At 35.1% G+C, this 21,409-nt stretch overlaps 1 protein-coding gene across 6 annotated transcripts in view; it reads right to left on the bottom strand.

Moving 5' to 3' along the window:
* The window catches only part of LOC145263177 (DNA topoisomerase 2-alpha-like), a 206,104-nt gene that overhangs the window by 158,867 nt on the left and 25,828 nt on the right, over positions 1-21,409 (bottom strand). For all 6 annotated transcript variants that reach the window (XM_080120216.1, XM_080120220.1, XM_080120218.1 and 3 more), the window contains one exon: positions 7,592-7,753. In XM_080120216.1, the coding sequence (XP_079976342.1) occupies positions 7,592-7,753 (162 nt within the window). The remainder of the gene's footprint in view (positions 1-7,591; positions 7,754-21,409) is intronic.

Here is a 21,409-nt window from a genome sequence, read left to right as displayed (position 1 = left end):
CTCTTTCCCAAATTTGACTACTGTGGACTTTTTAACTCTCATCCTCGAGTGGCCTATGGGCCTTGATAAGTGGTAATACATATTTTTTTATAAATATATATATATATATATACCAAAACAGGTGTGAGTCGCTGAATAATTCATCCTTCTATTAAAGCGATTAAATCCTCTTTCCCAAATTTGACTACTGTGCACTTTTAAACTCTCATCCTCGTGTGGCCTATGGGCCTTGATAAGTGGTAATATATTTTTGTTATAAATATATATATATATATATATATATATATATATAAAAAATAGGTTGGAGTCGCTGAATAACTCATCCTCCCGTTAAAGCGGTTCCATCCTCTTTCCCGAATTTTACTACTATGCACTTTTCAACTCTCATCCTCGAGTGGCCTATTGTCCTTGATAAGTGGTAATATATATTTTTTAATAAAAGTATATATATATATATATATATAAAAATAGGTTGGAGTTGCTGAATAACTCATCCTCCCGTTAAAGCGGTTCCATCCTCTTTACCGTATTTTTTATACAGTGCACTATTCAACTCTCATCCTCGAGTGGCCTATTGTCCTTGATAAGTGGTAATATATATTTTTTAATAAATATAGATATAAATATATATATAAAAAAACAGGTTGGAGTCGCTGAATAACTCATCCTCCCGTGAAAGCGGTTCCATCCTCTTTCCCGAATTTGACTACTGTGCACTTTTCAACTCTAATCCTCGAGTGTCCTATGGGCCTTGATAAGTAGTAATATATATTTTTTACAAAAATATATACATACATATATATAACAAAATAGGTTGGAGTCACTGAATAATTCATCCTCCTCTTAAAGCGGTTCCATCATCTTTGCCGAATTTGACTACTGTGCACTTTTCAACTCTAATCCTCGAGTGTCCTATGGGCCTTGATAAGTAGTAATATATATTTTTTACAAAAATATATACATACATATATATAACAAAATAGGTTGGAGTCACTGAATAATTCATCCTCCTCTTAAAGCGGTTCCATCATCTTTGCCGAATTTGACTACTGTGCACTTTTAAACTCTCATCCTCGTGTGGCCTATGGGCCTTGATAAGTGGTAATATATATTTAAAAATAAATATAGATATAAATATATATATACCAAAATAGGTTGGAGTCGCTGAATAACTCATCCTCCCGTTAAAGCGGTTCCATCCTCTTTCCCAGATTTGACTGCTGTGCACTTTTCAACTCTAATCCTCGAGTGTCCTATGGGCCTTGATAAGTAGTAATATATATTTTTTACAAAAATATATACATACATATATGTAACAAAATAGGTTGGAGTCACTGAATAATTCATCCTCCTCTTAAAGCGGTTCCGTCATCTTTGCCGAATTTGACTACTGTGCACTTTTAAACTTTCATCCTCGAGTGACCTATAGGCCTTGATAAGTGGTAATAGTTTGTACAATAGTTTGTACAATATATATATCTATATATATATATTACAAAATAGGTAAGAGAGAGAGAAGAGGGTGAGAGAGAGAGAAGAGAAAGAGGTAGAGAGAGAAGAGGGTGAGAGAGAGCAGAGAAGAGGGTGAGAGAGAGCAGAGAAAGAGGGTGAGAGAGAAAGAGGGTGAGAGAAGTGAAAGAGGTAGAGAGAGAAGAGGGTAAGAGAGAAAGAGGGTGAGAGAGAGAAGAGGGTGAGAGAGAGAGAGGTAGTGAGAGAGAGAGATAAGAGAAAGAGGTAGAGAGAGAGAGAAGAGGGTAAGACAGAGAGAGAGAGGGGTAGTGAGAGAGAGAGATAAGAGAAAGAGGTAGAGAGAGAGAGAGAAGAGGGTGAGGGAGAAAGAAGAGGGTGAGAGAGAGAGAGAAGAGGGTGAGGGAGAAAGAAGAGGGTGAGAGAGAGCAGAGGGAGAGAGAGAGAAGAGAAATAGGTAGAGAGAGAGAGATGAAGGTGAGAGAGAGCAGGGAAAGAGGGTGATAGAGAAGAGAAAGAGGTAGAGAGAGAGAGAGAGAAGGGTGAGAGAGAGCAGAAAAAGAGGGTGAGAGAGAGAGAAAGAGGGTCAGAGAGAGAGAGAAGAGAAAAAGGTGTACACAGAGAGTGAGAGAGAGAAGAGGGTAAGAGAGAGAGAGAGAAGAGGTTGAGAGAGAGAGAGAGATAAGAGAAAGAGGTAGAGAGAGAGAAGCGGGTGAGAGAGAGAAGAGGGTGCGAGAGAGAAGAGAAAGAGGTAGAGAGAGAGAAGCGGGTGAGAGAGAGAGAAGAGGGTGCGAGAGAGAAGAGAAAAAGGTAGAGAGAGAGAAGCGGGTGAGAGAGAGAGAAGAGGGTGCGAGAGAGAAGAGAAAAAGGTAGAGAGAGAGAAGAGGGTGAGAGAGAGAGAAAGAGGATGAGAGAGAGAAGAGAAAGAGAGAGAGAGAAGAGGGTGATAGAGAAAGAGAGTGAGAGAGAGAAGAGAAAGAGAGAGAGAGAGAGAGAAAGAGGGTGAGAGAAGAGGGTAAATGTGCATCTTTTTTTATAGTAGGTAATGCTTGGGAGACTGTGCACATTGCCTCCTCCCCCCTCCCCCCTATAAACGCGGTTCCATTCATAAGAAAACAAACTCGTATAAAAGTAATTTTCGTGTATTTAAGCGGCCTTATACTGATAGCCACCCCTCCCCCTTCCAGTTTAACAGAGTTAGGAGGTAAAAACAAAATGGCTAAAGCCTTGTTTACATGGTAAACTATAGCAAAGAGCATAGTCATCTTTCTTCGCCGGTAAAAAACTTCAAGCAAAAATAAAAACATTTTCCCTACGTCAATTTTTATGTAATTTTGGGATTCTTCTTTTTGAAGTGCGATAAATCCGTTGGTAATAACGGTTCGACTCTTAAACTAATATTTAACTGTGTTATAGTATCAATGATACTCCTCGCAGGCAGCTTTAATGTACGTCAGAGGCTCAGCGTAGCCGACATTTTACTGAGCTGACGTCACGTCACGTGACAGCTAATGAATAATGTTAAAATGACAGGTTTTTGGGGGGGCCCCCCTGGGAGAAAAACGATCAGTTGACCCCTTTCTACTGGTCCGTTTGACGTGAAATTTCGATATTTGTCATCCGGGTGATCAAGGTGCAATATGATACCAAATTTGTCAACTCTGGTTCCGTCTTTCAAAAGTTTTAGCGTTACAAACAAACATACATACATACATACATACACACCGATTTTTGCCTTTTATATATATAGATGAAAATCTTGTTTTTATTGATAATCTGAATTGTTCAACAATGGTAAGGATTCCACTAAAGTCAGAAATACCAGAATTAGATTGAATAGCTTTTGACAGAAAAAAATAAACTCAGAGTTAAATTTGTAGGTACCATTGAGATGGTTCATGTTCTGTAATTTGCTTCTTTGGTGATTTCTTCAAATGGACTCAGGAACTGGATATTTTCCAAACAAGTCCCTATTGGTAAGTTGTTAAGGTAAGAATCTTAACAGCACACATTGCAAGAACTTTACGTTGTTCTTAATTTATTTTCAGTAAATAATATGTTCGATTTGACCATGTTGAATGAGTTTGTTTTTCGAAATTAAGCTGATCCTGTATTTCAGTTAATTTACTAATTGCTAATAGAAAGCGATTAAAGTGAGAAACTGTATTTCTGTTCGATGTAATGGTTGTTTCCACAGCCTGAGTTACAATGTATGTTAGTTATTCTAAGTCACATTCCCTGAAACCAGCAACCATATTTGTTCCTGAATCCTGCAAGACTAAGAAAACTTTATTGAAGATTTTATACTCATCCAGAACATTGTGCAATTCTTCACTTATTCTTACACCTGTGTGTGCACCAGGGAATGGAACCACTTTAAGCACAGCTCTGCACTATTCAGTCATTTGAAAGCCAATGACCTGTCAAACTCAGAAAAGGATTATTATCTGTTGTAGCTGTCCAAATGTCTGTAGTTCATAAAATGCTACTTATTTCAGTAAACAAGACAGTTAAATTTTGGTTTTATAAACATAAATCGACAATTATTTTACAGTGAAGTACTTTTCTCATGGAATTCCGTAATTTGAACAAAATTTTGCAATAAGTCAATTAAAATCCAATGTCAGATGTTACAAAATATAGTTGAATATCAACAGCAATCATTTCTCTTATCAGATAATGGATCTCTTGTGATCTGTGATCATTAATAGCCTAAATTTTCTTTTTGGCCAATATTGATTCTCTAGTAGTTCGGTGTTTCACTAGGTGTATCAGAAATTTTGCGAAAATAGTGAATAATTCCACCCCATAACTCCTCGAAAAATGTAATTCAAGCCCTATTTTTTTTTTCAATTAAAGGAGCAAGGACCAAGGTTTCATTAATAAAAAAAAAAAAAAAAAAAAAACAATGTGTTTTTTTTTAAAAAAAAAGGTTTTAAACTTCGGACTTTACAGGTAAATTGCTAAAAAACGGGGGGGGGGGGGTTTAAATTTGAATATATTATTTATTGACCTTTTCTCTTCAATTTGTGATATATAAGACGTTGAAACATAAATTAATTATTTACTTTTTAATAGAAACTTGAAAATGGGGGAGGGGGCGTGAATTAAAAAAAAAACGTTTGTCTAAAATATTATATTCAGTTTATTGGAAAGAACATAAAATTTCACATTGACCCTGAAAATATCGTAAAAATAGAATCAATAGAAAAATTTTGATAGATCTTTAAAGTTAAAAATTGAAAAATATTGAGTTCGGAAAATTCATTACTGTTTAAAAAAAAAAAAAAAAAATATTTCTATTACTTTTAAAACAACTTTAATAGTTTATTTTGGAAGTATAATCCATAAAGAAAATAAATAACCCACTTTTAACAGAGAAATTACGAGATTTTTATATTTTATTCGCAGTTTCATGTTAGGGGTGTCAAAAATTCCTACAAAAATTCTGATACACCTAGTGTTTCACTGGAGGAACCATAGTTTCTACCACTTGTTCCTGGAATGTCAGTCCCTGATTATTCATTGTGCTTCTTTTTCTCATCTGCAACTTTTGCTTCTTTTGGATGAACCTTTTTAAGATGGTTTAATATATTAGTCGTAGAAGTTTTGCTGATTTGCCACCCTTTGATGCCACGGTTTGACATAATTTGCAAGCATTGACATCAAAATACTTTCAGCAGAAACTGGTTGCTATAATGATTGAAGGTTAGTTAATTTTTTTTTATGTATTTAAATTACTCACGTATGATATCTAATTAGTAATTTATCAATAAAATATGCATTATCTAAACCAGAAAAATATATATGTAATGGTAGCAAAAGTCCAAAAATGAGGAACAAGAGTATGACATTGGAATATTTCAAAATACAACATGCGGCTCTTTTCAAACATACTTTTCTTTCTCCAACTTTACAGCATGGCAAGGAAGAAGAAGAAAAAACAACATACTGAGGATGGAGTATAGCTCCAAAATATATTTGTTATAAATTTCAAACAAGTAAAATATTTGTTTATTTCCTCATTATTACGTTGCGATTTGGTTTCAAGTGCATTTGATGCATATTTTATTTTATTCAAATTAAATCAACGTTTCTATATGGAACTCACACCCTTGATAATATTAACATAATTTATGATAACAAAATCAGCATTAAAAACATTAATCGGTAATCAGCCAATTTGCTAATCGGTACATCCCTACTTTGCAAGCAGGAAAAATATTTGAACTGTTCGACAATGGTGTTGTTGAAAATGATAGGGATTGTTGGAAAAGGAGTAGTTGGCTGACAGAACATTTATTTTAGGGGTATTGATCATCATACTCAAGCAATCTTTAGTGATAGTTTTGAAATTATTCAATGCCAGAGTTCCAGTGAGGATGACAACACCATCTGCATAATTCAAATTGGTAATGAAATAATCATGTTCAACTTGAATGCTAACAAAGAGTATTATGCTCTGATCAAGATCCTGTCAATAATGTAATTGAACAAGATGGCGAAAAGAACATAATTTGTAGATCTATGAATTTTGATTCTTCTCCATAACAAGAGTTTTGTTGGGTGTGGAAGTAGCATTCCCAGGCAAACATTAACAAATTTAGACTTTTTAATTTGTTGCACTTGCAATTTTTCGCTTATTTCTAGGTTAATGTTAAATATAGATCTTTCTTTTATGGACATCGCTCCAAACGAGGTAGGAAGCCACTTTATGTAAGGAGATAAAATAATATATATATAGGGAAAATATTGACAAAAAAATATATAAATGTATTAATCAATTCAATAAGAAAGATACATCGATGGGAGCAAGGATTATAAAAGCTTGTTATATCTAGGAATTTCAAAATCTAATGCTTCTCATTGATAAATAAATTTATATGTACTAGTATATATTTTTGTATCGTCAATATTTTTCCTCATGTATCTAACCTGCACCTTACATGTTGAGATTTTTGTTCTCAATAAATCTACATTTAAAGAATTCTTCAATGCTTATTTGATCCCCATCAAGTCCAAAACTAACCAAGACTAAGTGTTAGATGGATAGACTCTGACCCAGAAAACATCAATACATCCTTTGTCAGAAAGATCGCTCATGGAATATGAGAACTAATGGACAAAATAAGTGAGTTATGAAGCTGCCAAAAGCAAACTACAAGTTCACTTTCTACTCTCATTAATGCCTGTGTGTATGGTTGGAAAGAAAACCTTTCAAAATGTGTTATTTAAATAAGATTATTTCTTAGTGTTAAAACTTTACTTACTATGAAGAGTTTTTAATGGAGACTTTTCTTAAGACTAAATTTTATGTTCGTTTGTTTTTCAAAATTAAAACAGCTAATCTTTCAATATTCTTAAAATTGTACAACCAATCAGAATACACCTGTTGTATTTTTTTTTCCTCTGGCCAGTCAAAACGGAAAAACTACCTAGTAAACTTGACAAACTTAGAAAAAAGCTACTATCAACGCTCAAATAGTTTGCAAGACTATTGATTATTGATTTTTTTCACCAGTATTTTCTATCAATTTTTCTCTCCAAACTTTTCTCTTAAACTTAATATGATTTTAATAAGATTTCTTAATTTTGCTCACTCAAATTTATTCTTGTTTTCACATGATCATCATTTACTCTTACTGTGTTTTGTTAAGCCAAACCTACCAGAGTAAAAAAAAAAAAAAAAAAAGTTGACCACGATGAAGCATTTTATGATCTCCCTTCCCTTGCTTGCCTACTCATGCTGAGGTAAAAAGAAAGACAGACTTTATATCTCTTTATCCTCATCCTTTCTTTCTTGTTCATCTAATGTCATACTTGCATCACCGCACATTTTTGGCTTGTTTTAATTCATAGTTTTTTTTTTTTTAATTTGTTTTAATCTCCTAATGAAAATTGAAATTCTAAAATCTAAAAGTCTCTGGTGATTACAGTCTATGACTTTAGACAGATGCAAACAGATAAAATAATTTTTATTAGCTTTGCTTAATGAATTTTCTGATCATCAATACGCCTTACTTCTGTACATTTACAACATTTGGTAAAAATCCACTTCTTAAAACAAATAGGAAAAAAAAAACAAAAAAAAAACAAAAAAAAAAACAATTTGATGAAAACTTACAGTGGTGGAAAATTCCACAGATCCAATATAAGTGTCTGGACGCAATAAGATATGCTCCAGTTGACTTTTCTTTTGGTAAATCCGTTCCACGGACAACCTCTTGTTGGTTTTGTCATCCGCATTGGAAGTCTTGCCTTTCTCTTTGGCATTGTCAAAGATTGGCTGAAAATAAAAATTTAAATAAATATCTAAAAATTGTGATTACAAAAATGCAAAATGAATTGTTATAAAATTTAATTAGTAATACCAGATCATTTTTTCCTTTACATCCAAGAAACTCAAAGTATTATTGGGAAGAGCATAAAACAATTTTTTTTTTTCATAAATTGGACCATTAAAAACTGAAGTTATGACCATTCGAAAAATGCATGATTCACTGGACATTTTGTCTTAAGTCAGTTTTCTTCAAATGCATAAAAGCTGGCGATTGAAAATGGTAGGAAATTTGCACAATTTACAGAACTACCCAGCCTTAAAGTTATATCTTCAAATCTTTTCAAAATATTATGAAATTTTGAACATATCACAACATGAATCTTCAGATGAATGTATTTACGACCATCCCATTTGGTAACTTGCATACTGATTAGCATATTTAAGCTTGATTTTAACAGCTTTTAAGTAGAAACATCGTAAAAACAGCTAAATAAATATTAAGTGTGGTTTTATCATCATGTGAAGTATTACTTGTCATCATCATTCTGTGAAAGTTCCTAGATAGTGACCAGAACATTCAAGATGGCCACCACAACACAATTCATAGAAAGTATTAATAAAATATGGCTTATAGCATATCAAATTAAAGGAAATTTTGTACAGACTGCAATTATGTTTTTCAAGCACATAAAAACATGTCCCATCATTAAAAATTGCACTATTATAAGTATTTTAAGTTTTATATATGACTGAAGAATAAAAGCTCCGAGGGTTGTAGCAAGCATAATCTAAAAGTACTGGAATTTGTAAGAGTCAGTCAGGTTTTGCAGCTCATTGTACCATGAATTCCTGTTTTTCTAGTTCCTCAATTTTAACAAGATTTCTTAATTTTGCTCTTTTTCTAATCAGTCTATGAACTTTGACTCAATCTATCCAGTTAATGAACAGAATATTGTGAAATTTTCAGCATATTAAAAATTTTTGAAACTGAATGATTTATGACAAATTTTCCCAAGAATGTATCTATTTGACAACTCTCTGGTTTCCATATTGATATTTAAATTGGTTCACTGTTCAAAAGTTCCACCAGCTAATGCTAATATATAAAATTGAAAATTACCAGAATGCAAAATTTCACCTGCAACAAAATAACCTAAGATATTTAGTTTTTATTCTTAGTTATGTTATTTGAAAACATTATAAAGTAGGGGACTCGTCATTTGGTCCGCTAGCATTAGTAGACATAATATAAATACATTTTAAAAATGGACTTTGGTATATTTACAGACAATAAAAAAAGAATGATTAAAAATAAATAAGATTTTAGCTGGGAAAAAAAAAAAAAATACATACACACACACCAGAAAGTATGTTTGAAAATCATAAAACATCTAAAGCTTCATAAGAAAAATACGAAATTGTATTCAAAATACTAATGATATAAAAACAGAAAAAGGTGCTTATGCAAAGAAGATAACATGCAACTTTAATGTTAGATTCAAGTTTTAGAGTATACTAGCAGGGGTACCCGGCGTTGCCTGGGTGTTTGTAGGTGTGTGTGGTGTTCGAACTGGAAGCCCTGATGCGAAGTTTGAAAATAAAATCGGCCAGTCAGAATGAGTTAGTGAAAGATGTTTGAATTTATTTAAGAACCAAATTGACAGGTGCGCGGCCGGAAGTAGGTTTGTTTGTTATAAGCGAAGCAAAAAAAGAAAACAACGTTAACACTTAAGTGGGGGAAAAAAAAACAAAAAAACTAATGTAAGGCAAACAAACGATGAAAACAGAAAACCGAACACGTGAAAAATGGCTTAAATAAGCCTGTTTCGATATTAAATTTTAAAAAATCGGTGGGTACCCGGGTGTTTTTGGGTGTGTGGTCAGGGTGGATAAGCAAATTAAAAAAAAAACCCAGAAAAATGAACGTTACGTGAAAAATGGCTTAAATAACACTTGTTCAATATTTAAATTTTTAAAAAAAAGAGAAAAGAAAAAAAAAAAAAAGACATCTCACACCACGATTCGAACCCAAAACATTTAGATAATGAACCACGCGCTAATCAACTGACCCAATGCAACATACATGAAATTTCTTCAGTTTTTCAAATATTTAAAGTAAATCAGGTCATAACGTCAATTTTTCGGTATTTTTTGAGCGAAGGATGGAGCTTCGATATGATACCGAGTTTGTGAATTTTTGTCATGTCTGTCGAAAGTTTTTAGACACACAAACATACACACATACATTTTCGCTTTTATATATAGATTTTGTTTATTATATTGTTAGGTGAAAGTACAGAATAAATTACAAAATACTCCCCTTCATGTTAAGAATGGGTTTCTAAACAATTTTATTATTTCAGCACGGTACCTTCTCTGCATAAGTATAGAAAAAATATTTGAAAGATTATAATTAAATACTGTTTTAATATTTCTAGAGCATACCACGCCAGTAGATAACAACAAATAAAAGAATGAATACTCCATTGTTGTAAGTCAGTCTGAACAGACACTTTTTTTATAAATTTTTTGTGTGTCATGGCACAAAATCTTATGGTATCGGTGTTTGTCAACATTTCTATCAATGCATACATAAAGTGTTCAGCCAATTCTCTTCAAATTTTAGGACAAAAGAAATTAATATATTGCCTATTAAATATCATTTGGACAAAATTTTTATCTGGACTTAGCTTTGTCAACAAAGCCTTTACTTTAAGATGTTCTAACTTGACTGGAAGACATCAGTGTTTCGTTCAAATTCTGTGGTAAAGACAATTCTTTTCTCTGATTGACAGTCTTACTTACTAAATATCTATGCTGCTGTTTGTCATATAGAAACAACGTCTAAAGTTGCTTGAATCAACAGGAGTCGAATCGGACAATTATTAATGCCGGATTTTGATTGTACACAAGGAGGTTTACTAAAATTGTACAACTAATTATGTATGATTTGTTGCTCCTGCTGCTGATTTACTATTAAAGCAAATTTTACACAAACTTGTTACTACAGCGCAAAATATTGTGAAAATCTGTTGCATTGTTAAAATATACAATAAAATGAATTTACACACAAATTTCAATTGAGGTTATTTTTGCTAAATTATTTTTAGATTCATATAAAAAGTATTCACAAAAAATACCACAGATTTAACCGACATGAGTCCAGTTCAAACAGACAGAAGTATATAGAAGCTAGAAGTAATGTTAAGAAAGAAATAGCGATAGCTAAGAGAGAATTTACTGAAACAATCAAAAAACGTATAGAAGCACAAAAATTAGGAACTCGTGACTTCTGGAAAATCTACAACAGTGTAGTAAATAATGGGCAATCAACAATTCCTCCACTAACCAACAATCACAAGGTTGTTTGCTCAGCAACCGACAAGGCTAATATGCTTGCAAGTCAGTTTGCCTCAAACTCCACACTGGACCCTGCTAACCACCCCCTGCCTGACTTTACTTTGCGGACAGACGCCACGCTAGATGATCTAAAAATCACCCCTGCTCAGGTGCATGCTATCATAAAAAACCTTCACACTTCAAAAGCATGTGGACCTGATCTCATCCCAGCTGTGCTATTAAAAAAATGCTCAGCCGAAGTAGCTCCAGTTCTCTCCAAACTCTACAACAAATGCTTTAATGAATCTTGCTTTCCAGACTGTTGGAAAACTGCTTCTGTGGTACCAGTATTCAAGAATTCTGGTGAAAGAACTGACCCATCTAATTATCGCCCTATTAGCCTCCTCCCACTTTTCGCCAAAATATTTGAGACCTTAATTAACCATGCTCTAGTCCATCACCTTACAGATGCTAAACTTCTGACTGGCAAACAATATGGATTTAGACAAGCCCGTTCCACAGCAGACATCCTCACTGTAATCTCTGAATGTATATACCATTCACTGGACAAAGCGGGGGAGGGTAGAGCAGTAGCTCTAGATATATCTAAGGCTTTTGACAGGGTGTAGCATGAGGGTCTCTTCAGGAAAATTTGATCATACGGTATCACTGGTAGAATACTTAACATAATTAAATCCTTCTTAGATAAGAGAAAAATCCAGGTTGTCCTCGATGGTCATACATCTAAACAATATGATATAAATGTGGGAGTGCCTCAGGGTCTATCCTTGGACCTCTATTGTTCCTAATATTTATTAATGACCTCCCCGACAAAATTGCCTCTGAGATGGGTATATATGCTGATGACACCACACTCTATAACAGGCATGACAGGAAAACAAATTAACATATATCTAAAGAAATGGCAAAAACACTAGAGGATGACCTCCAATCTGTAGTGGAATGGGGACAAAAATGGATGGTCACATTCAATGCTGCCAAGACTAAACTGGTTTCCTTCAATAATTACAAGAAATATTCTCTGCCACCAATAGCAATGGCCAGTGACTTTATCTGAGAGTACATCTTTCAAACTGCTTGGCCTAACGTTCACAGGAAACATGAGTTGGAACAATTACATTGAAAGTGTTGCCAAGGCTGCTGCGAAAAAAGTAGGCTCTCTCTACTGTGCTAGAAAACTACTAACACCCAAAAGTATTCTGTACCTCTATAAGGCCACTGTTCGCCCATGTATGGAGTATTGCTGTCACATTTGGGCTGGTGCATCTGCTACTAGTCTCTCGCTCCTAAACAAGGTTCAAAAGAGAGTCGCAAATCTGATAGGCCCTGAACTGGCATCTAGGCTTCAGCCTCTGTCCCATCGACGTAATGTTGCGTCCCTCTGCCTGTTCTACAAGTATTTTAATGATGAATGCTCTGGCGAACTGCAGACACTTGTGCCCCCACGACGTAGACACCCTCGACAAACCCGACAGACAGCTAAATCCCACCCCCACACAGTAGAGATCCCTAGATGTAAAAGATCTTTCTACTCCAGTAGTTTCTTCCCCAGAACCACTAAACTCTGGAATTCTATTCTAGGCCACTGCTTCCCCAACTGTACTGACATGCAGAAGTTCAAGTGCAACGTGAACCAACATCTTGCTGGGCAATTCCCAACATAGTACCCCAGTAGTTGTTGCCTCTGATAGTAGCCCCCTACACCAAAGTGGCAATGTGCGTTGTTTGGGGTGAAAATGTAATAATAAAAATTTTTTTTTTAATTAAAAAAAAATTTTTTTTTCATATTTTTTCCAATTCTGTGTGCTACTTTTTATTCCGTTTTTTTTTTCTTTTGTTTTTTTTATTTTTTTGCTAAAAAATCTTTGTAAAAAAAAAAAAAAAAAAAAAAAGCAAGTTTATTTTTTAGATTAATTGTGCCTTGGTTTTACTAATTATGCACAACTAAAAATTAAACACGATTTTATGTACATTTAATTAAATCGTTAAAACCCGAGACAATTATTTGGCACACTATATTATAAAATTGCCTCAGTCGTTAATAGTTTAATTAGTCAAAGCAACTTCGACACGGGTGATTTACTCAATTCGTCGGCGCAAAAAAAAAATAATTAAAATAAAAAATAAAACGAATTTACTCAAGTTTCAGTCAAGGTTATTTTTGGCAAATATCCTTTTAGCTTCATACTTAAAGATATTTGCCAAAAATAAACTATTTCTTAAAAATATTCTCTCTTAAAGGAGAAAGTAAACAAAATAAATAGAAATACAACTATTTATGTGTTGCGAGATTTCAAATTTTGTTATAAATTTTCGTTTCAAAGTTTTAGAATATAGGTTATGTTAAAAAATCAAAGTTAAAGAAACAAGCCGCGCGTGCATGGTTCCTCCTATGGTGCTGCATGGGAGATGACACCACAAAAAAAAAAAAAATAAATAAAAAAGTGAGAAGTGTGAAGGGCCAATGCTACCTTCATGTTTTCGCCAAGTTTCAGAAAAATCTAGTATATGGAGCAAAAGTTATGGGTAAAAAGTGTAATTTTTTGCAATTTGGGGGCATTTGTGACCCCTTTTGAGCTCCTGGGAACGCGAATCCCACTGAAAATGGACGAACAGTGCAATTTCACGCCTTAAGACATGTATATTTAAATTCGGCACCATGGAAAACTACTATATACATACATATCAAGTTCTCGAGTAATATGAAAAAGAGCTTCAAAAAGGCATTTTTTTTTAGCCGTAAAAGTCCCAGAGGGATGCAAACCAGAATTTTGCCAGGGTCATGCATACTGAATTTATATTAAGAACAATGGCCTCCACATTTTGGCCAAGTTTCAGGAGAATTTAATGGATGGATCAAACACTATGGGGCAAAAAGTGTCATTTTTGACACTTTTGAGGCATTTTTGACCTCTTTTGAGATCCTGGGGACGCCAAATCCCAGTGTAAATGTGTAATCCCGGTGCAAGTTCAGGCTTAACACATGTATATTTGAGTTGACCACCATGAAAAACCACAATGTAGTCTAACATTTCAAGTTTTTGTTGAGAAATATGAAAAAAAGAGCCACAAAAAGGATCGCAATGAGCATTAAAAGTCTCGGGGGGATGCGAACCAAAATTTTGCCAGCTATACTGGATTTATATCAAGAATAATAGGCTCCACATTTTGACCAAGTTTTTGAAAAATCTAATGGATGGATCAAAAATTATGGGACAAAACGTGTCGTTTTTGGCAATTTTGAGGCATTTTAGACCTCGTTTGAGCCCCTGGGGACGCAATGGGAATTTTCGCAAAAAATTTTTTTTTTTTTACTGCGTACATCTATTTAATGAAATACAACTTGTGGCAAAATTTCAGGAAAACTAATGGACGGTTATCTGGCAATCGTCCTGAATAACGGACACACGGACGGACGCCACTGAAAACATAGGTCCCTCTCCAATAAATTAGGGGACCAAAAAGCCACTTCAGTTTATTTAAGATTTGGTTTAAACCATTTTACTCCAGTTTAATTAAAAAAAAAAAAAAAACTAGCAGCAGTCAATAATGTGATAACTTAAAAAAAATGTCTGAGAAAATTTCAAAATGATTTCTTTTGCTTTTCCATCAATGTGCATTGCTTGTTCATTCTGTAAAGGGTGTTTATTCTGAAAGCCGTTCTTAACATGGGGAGGTTGGAGTTGGTAATTCCGAAAGGCATTTTCTTATTTTCAATCTCCTCATGTTGAGAACGGTTTTTGGAATAAACACCCTTTGCAGATTGGACAAGCAGTGCGCATTGACCTTTTTTTTTTCTTTTGAGAAATGAATCAGTCGCGTTATCATAAAAAGGAACTTTATGCAATATTATTTAAAGAAAAAATAAAATAATTTTTAAAAAGCAATAGTTATTTACTTGCCTCTCCACGAGAGAGGAGTTAGACACTAATGTTTTAAATGTGGGAAAAACGAGTTCCTATAAAGTCGGTTCTCTATATTGTTCTAAACACTTTCTTAAAGCTGAGGCTATTTTCTATCTCCATGAATATACTACGAAAATCATGTATGGAGTATTGCGATCATCGTCTCATTTGAGAGTTCTTGATAAGGTGCAAAAACTTCCCCCCCCCACACACAGACATCACATTATCAAGGCCAAGAGGCCACTCAAGGATAAGGATTAAAGAGTGAACAGTAGAAATTGGACAATATAGTAATCATTAGTAATGAAAATTTGGTAAATTTGTTAACTTATTTGGAATCGCTCATCAAGAACGTATTCACGTTAGACTTAAAGACAACCATATTGTAGTCAGCCGGAAAGCAGGAAAACGGAAGACAATTCCATAGGCGTGCAGTTCTAAGAAAGAAGCTTTGTTCATGGAATCTACGTTTAGGTTGAGGCACAGATAAAGAGTGGGGAGGAATTATTGATAGTGTTTTCAGCTAGACAAGTGTTTCTTGTGAAAGTTTGGCAAGGGGGGACCATAGATTGAAGCTCAGTCGAACACTTTCCATGAAAATAACGATACATCAGAGACAAACTCGCAACATTTCTTCTGTAAGATAGAGGTTGCAGGGAAGAGAAAAGGACATCTCCTACGAGGCTACAAAGTCTATTTTGAACTCTATCAAGGCAGGACAAGTCCTTTCTAGCAGCTCCTGCTCAGATGTGGCAACAGTATTCTATCCTTGGACGTACCTGGCTCTTATATAGATAGAGAATAGCATCAGCAGTGAGATATCTACTGGATCGATAGAAATATCCCACCATTTTTCCAGCGGCCTTGGCAACAGATTTGATGTACGTGTTCCATTTAAGATCAGGAGTAATGGTCAAGCCCAGAAGCTTGTCAAAACTTGAGGCCTCCTGAAGACAAGAGCCATTCATTTCAATTGATGCCAGATGTGGATCAGAATGTTGATGTAAAGAGAGAAGCTTGGTTTTCTGTAATTTAATTGGCCACTCTACCTCTACAACCTCTCTCTAACAGACATGATGTTGCTTATCTCAGCCTTTTCTATAAATGCTATTGTGGTATGTGTTCTTCAGAATTGTCTAATCTATTTTCTTGTTCCCTTTGTTCCAGCTCATTTATGGGGAAAGGAGTGGCTGGTTACTTTTAATGCATCTAAAACCAAGCTTCTCTCTTTACATCATCAACATTCTAATCCACATTTGGCATCAATTGAAATGAATGGCTCTCGTCTTCAGGAGGCCTCAAGTTTTGACAAGCTTCTGGGCTTGACCATTACTCCTGATCTTAAATGGAACACGTACATCAAATCTGTTGCCAAGGCCGCTGGAAAAATGGTGGGATCTTTCTATCGATCCGGTAAATATCTCACTGCTGATGCTATTCTCTATCTATATAAGAGCCAGGTACGTCCAAGGATAGAATACTGTTGCCACATCTGGGCAGGAGTTGCTAGAAAGGACTTGTCCTGCCTTGATAGAGTTCAAAATAGACTTCGTGTCCTGGTGGGAGATGTCCTTTTCTCCTCCTTGCAACCTCTATCTCACAGAAGAGATGTTGCGAGTTTGTCTCTGATGTATCGTTATTTTCATGGAAAGTATTCGACTGAGCTTCAATCTATGGTACCCCCTTGCCAAACTTTCACAAGAAACACTTGTCTAGCTGAAAACACTATCAATAATTCCCCCCACTCTTTATCTGTGCCTAAACCTAAACGTAGATTCCATGAACAAAGCTTCTTTCTTAGAACTGCACGCCTGTGGAATTGTCTCCCGTTTTCCTGCTTTCCGGCTGACTACAATATGGTTGTGTTCAAGTCTAAAGTAAATAAGTTCTTGATGAGCCGTTCCAAATAAGTTATCAAATTTACCAAATTTTCATTACTAATGATTACTATATTGTCCAATGTCTACTGTACACTCTTTAACCCTTATCCTTGAGTGGCCTCTGGGCCTTGATAATGTGGTGATGCCTATGTAAAAAAAAAAAAAAAGCTTCTCATTGCAGTAGCTTCTTTCCAAGAATCGCAGGCTTGCAAAACTCTCCCTGCTGACTGTTTCCACCCTACTTTTAACTTCGATCTTTTTAAGTGCAAGGTTAATAGGCATTTGGTCAAGATCAAAGTGTAGTATCTGTTCTTCAGATGCTGCACTTCCATTTCTTGTTCTCTTTTGGTGGAGGAGCAGTCCTTCACGACTGAGACAATTTTTTTTATTTTTGTACCTTTTCTCCACGTTAAAAAACGACCCTGGTGTCTAACTCTGTCCCATGGGGAGGCATAGTAAATAGGTACAATCATCTTTCTTTCTCGTTAGCTCCTTACAATAAGTTACTTCACGCCTTATCTGGAGAAATTTCCATTAAAAGAAAATTTATTAACTCGCCTGTGGACCTCTCGGAACTCAGCCAAGTCATCACTGATGATTAATATTCATGTCTTCAGCTGCCCATCAATGTTCGTGCCATCCACGCAGAAGTAGGAAAGATTATACCACAAATTCAAATAAGCTATCATGTATTGTTGGCTTCCTTTGTATGTTAGCACATTCAATAATGGCATTGCAAACACGAATCAACCTACAGAGTCACAGATAAAAGAGAAAATATTTTCATCGAAGCAACTAAAGCCTCAGCTAAAGTCTACACACAAGGTTGTACCATAGCATACCCCAGTAAGAAGGGTGTAACACAGCCCTCAAATATTCTTTAGAAGTTTTGAAATCATAAGACTAGCTTATGTCATTTGTCTGGGTTTTTTTTTCTTTTGTTTAACAGCATATCAACCCTTTGTAGGTTATTTAATGCCGAATCCAGTTATTTTGGGAATAGTATTCGATGTTGTATCCAGTTATCTTAAATGAGATTTTTATTCTTCAAGCTCCTTGTATTTTCAATCGTTAGTTCGTAGTTTTTGATTTGGTTGTTTTATAGTAGATTTTGTCATTTTTGTTATCTGCCTTGCAGAATATGATTGGGTTTTGCAATGGGAGGGGGAAAAGGGTTACAGTATTATTAAGTCCTGTATTATGAATGTAGTTATATTGTTGATAGTGTTTTATATTCAAATTGTCCTCATTCTTAAGGAAGGTTTCTTGGAGATAAATAACCAAAGGATTTAAATTTGGTTTGCAACAATAAAATTTCATTGTAATTTGCCTTCAATCCATGGCAATTCCATTGGATTTTCTTGTAATTCATGAGGATTTTTTTTTGGTTTGAGGAGTAACTTCAATTTCCATGTCTTCTAATTCCGTAAATCTATTTGTGTTAATTTCTGTTTGTGGTAATTTCTTTATATTATTTTGTTTTTTGGTAGATGTATTTTTTGTTTGTTTTTCAAGTGCTTTTTTTTCCATCACGAGGAAGATGTATTGGTGACCTGTGTGGTCTTTCTTTTAACTGATTTTGTTTTTCCTTAGTTTTGTCTTTTTCAGCATCTGCACGACGTACTGGTGACTTTTGTGGTCTTTCTTTTGATCGACTTTGTTTTCTTGAATGTTCTGATTTTGGTTGAGAATGTTTTATTGGTAACATTAGTTGATGATTTAATGGGATGATTAATTTTTGATGATATGTTTGGTTTGATTTCATTTATAAATTTGGGCCAGTCGTTTGGTCCCAATTGTAACAATTTGTATTTTGTATTTGGAGTCTTGGTTAGTGATGTTGGATGATATACAACAACTTGAGAGTACGTCTTTTCCTTCATGTATCCATCCATCAACTATTTTCCTGAAGAAGGAGAAGTTTTTTGTATGTTTTATTGACACTACTTCCTTTTCTTTCTTCCAGATTCTGCATGGTCCAGCATAAGCAGGATGGTTTTCTCCACAATTTGCAATCAAGATTGCAGTCATTGACAGTGTGGTCTGGATCTCTCTGGCCACATCTGCCGCACACTGCTCGTCCCCTACATGCATCCTCATGGTGCCCAAACTTCTGGCATTTAAAGCACCGAAGTGGGTTTGGTATAAAGGGTTCAACTTTTTCAACGTTGAACCCAATTTTGATTTATTTTGGGATAGTGGGTCTATCGAACTGCATAATGTAAGTGTTCGTATGTATAGTCTGATTCTCTTTTTTTATTGTAATTCTTTTAACGTTTATTAATCCTTGGTTTTTAAGTTCTTTTGCTATCTCTTCAGTAGTGCACATTGAGAGGTCTTTCGATTTTACTACACCTTTGGATATATTCAGATTCTTGACTGGATAAGTTTAGATATCTATATTGTCGAAAGTTTTCATTCTTAGGAGAAAAGTGGCATGTTTTTCTCTTTCCACTTCCACCAGTAGGATTTTATTTTTAAAAGTTTTTACATTTTTGGGGGGTAATATATGCCGATATAATTTTATGTATAATAAACAGTGATAAGTCAGTTATTTTGTTTTTTTTGGTGGATTCCAATACAATAAATTTTGAGGATGTTTGATATAGTTCATTATCTGAACTATCCGAGTCGACGTGCTGGTGCTTGGAGTTTTTATTATTGGTCATATATATATATATTTTTTTTTAAATTCATTGTTTATACTCCCCACTCACCTCGGAGTCCAATATTGGGGCATGTTAAGTGGGAAACCCATTCACCTTGTCATGCCAGGGTTACATAAACAGTAGACATGTTCCAATGGGAGCCATGAGCACCAATAATCCTTTAGTTACACAATCCAAGTCATTTATGTAACTTCCGGCACTATACAGCCATTTCATGACTTTAATCATTTGGCACATTTGACCCTAGCCACCGCCTTCTAACACATGGAAAAGAAGGGAAAATATGTATATAGTTTATAGTGGTACAGGGTAGAACTGTATTTGTTACGGTTAATAGGAAATTGATAGAAAAGTAGATGTGTTAGGGCTTGATATAACTAGCCGATTGATCGGATCGGGCCCCTCCGACCGCCCGTCTAGCCTTGTACGAGGCCAAAGTGGAGTGTTGCAACTGATATCTTTAATTTCCCTAGGTATCAGTTGCTCAGCCACCAGGATCCTTTTTCGAGTCATTACAGGTCGCCACCCACGGCCAACAGGTGGCCCCTTTGAGAGGCTTTTACTCTCTGCAGAGGGACAGTCGGTGTATTCTAATGCCTCACCGACGAGGTTGGGAAGTAGGGAAGGAAAAAAGGGGAAGGGAAGGAGAAAGGGACTGTTGTTTTTGTTTTTGCAGAACGTAAGTTTTACAAAAGAGAATAGAAAACAAAAACAGAAGTTTAATGTAGGTGCATTTCGTCTCAGGAAGCCACTAGACAGCCTGATCTGATAGCACAAGATTTGTCTGTTTTATGTGCTATGTTTGCCAGGTTTGTTGCTCTTGTTATTCCTGGTTCACATAAGACAATGAAAACGCATACAATTATTGTATTTATTAATGATCATGAATCATAACGTGATCAACAATTAGATTTTTAAACTACTAGTGGTGTACCTGGGCATATTTTGCTACAAGTAAACTCATGTAATTATGTACCTGATTGCATAAATTTGTTAGTTCATTTCTTGCCACTTTCTCTTTTATCCATTATCTTTGTATTTCGACCAGAGATCACAATAGGCACGCTTGCTCGGAGAAACTTTCTCTACAAGAAAGGCTGGTACTGTTTGACCTTTACTACCTCCACCAAATTCTGCATCCCTGCAGGCATCATTTTGTCTCCAATAACCAAATAAGGATGCGATGCAGGATAAACCCCCTTAACCAATCTCTTTTAAAGAAAAGGTTTTGCTGGTTCAGCCACACTGCGCACCGCAATACATGAGAGTTCATCAATGAAGCAATAGCTCTAGAACCACTCCAAGGTTGGTATAAACACCCAGAAGGCCAGCTGAAGATGTGCTTACACACCATAGCTGATGCCGAACGTAGGCCAAGTTCACAGGTTTATGAGGTTTTACAATAGTCCAGGGCCTGGCTACTCATCATTATCAGATTGTTGTGCATGGTCTGCATTCATTCGGGATGCTGTGTGTCCTACGAGAGAGCCAATTCAAACCAGCCTGGGTGGAGGTCAACAAGTCTTCGTATGTACTAATATTGATAACAATCAAGTTAACATTCCCCACATTTCCAATCAAGGATATTTTCTAGTCAAAAATTCACAAATACACTGTCAAATTTTAACCATGTTCATCCGCAAGCTCATGGAAATTCTTAGAACTACGTTTCACTAATTCTTAAACAATTTGTCTTTTTAATTTATAGTTTTAAGCAGGGTTGTGGAGTCGGATGGTACAAGTTTGATTGATTCCTAGAATTCCAACTCCTTTAATATCTTTAACTCCTACTCTCGACTCCTTGACTGCTATGTGGAAATCCATTCTGCAGATCCATATACCAGCCTC

This window comes from Euprymna scolopes, chromosome 38, assembly GCF_053919585.1.
Source record: "Euprymna scolopes isolate OS-2025 chromosome 38, ASM5391958v1, whole genome shotgun sequence".
Lineage (NCBI taxonomy): Eukaryota > Metazoa > Mollusca > Cephalopoda > Sepiida > Sepiolidae > Euprymna > Euprymna scolopes.
The sequence above is the reverse complement of the archived record's forward strand: the minus strand, read 5'-3'. Positions and strand labels throughout refer to the sequence as shown.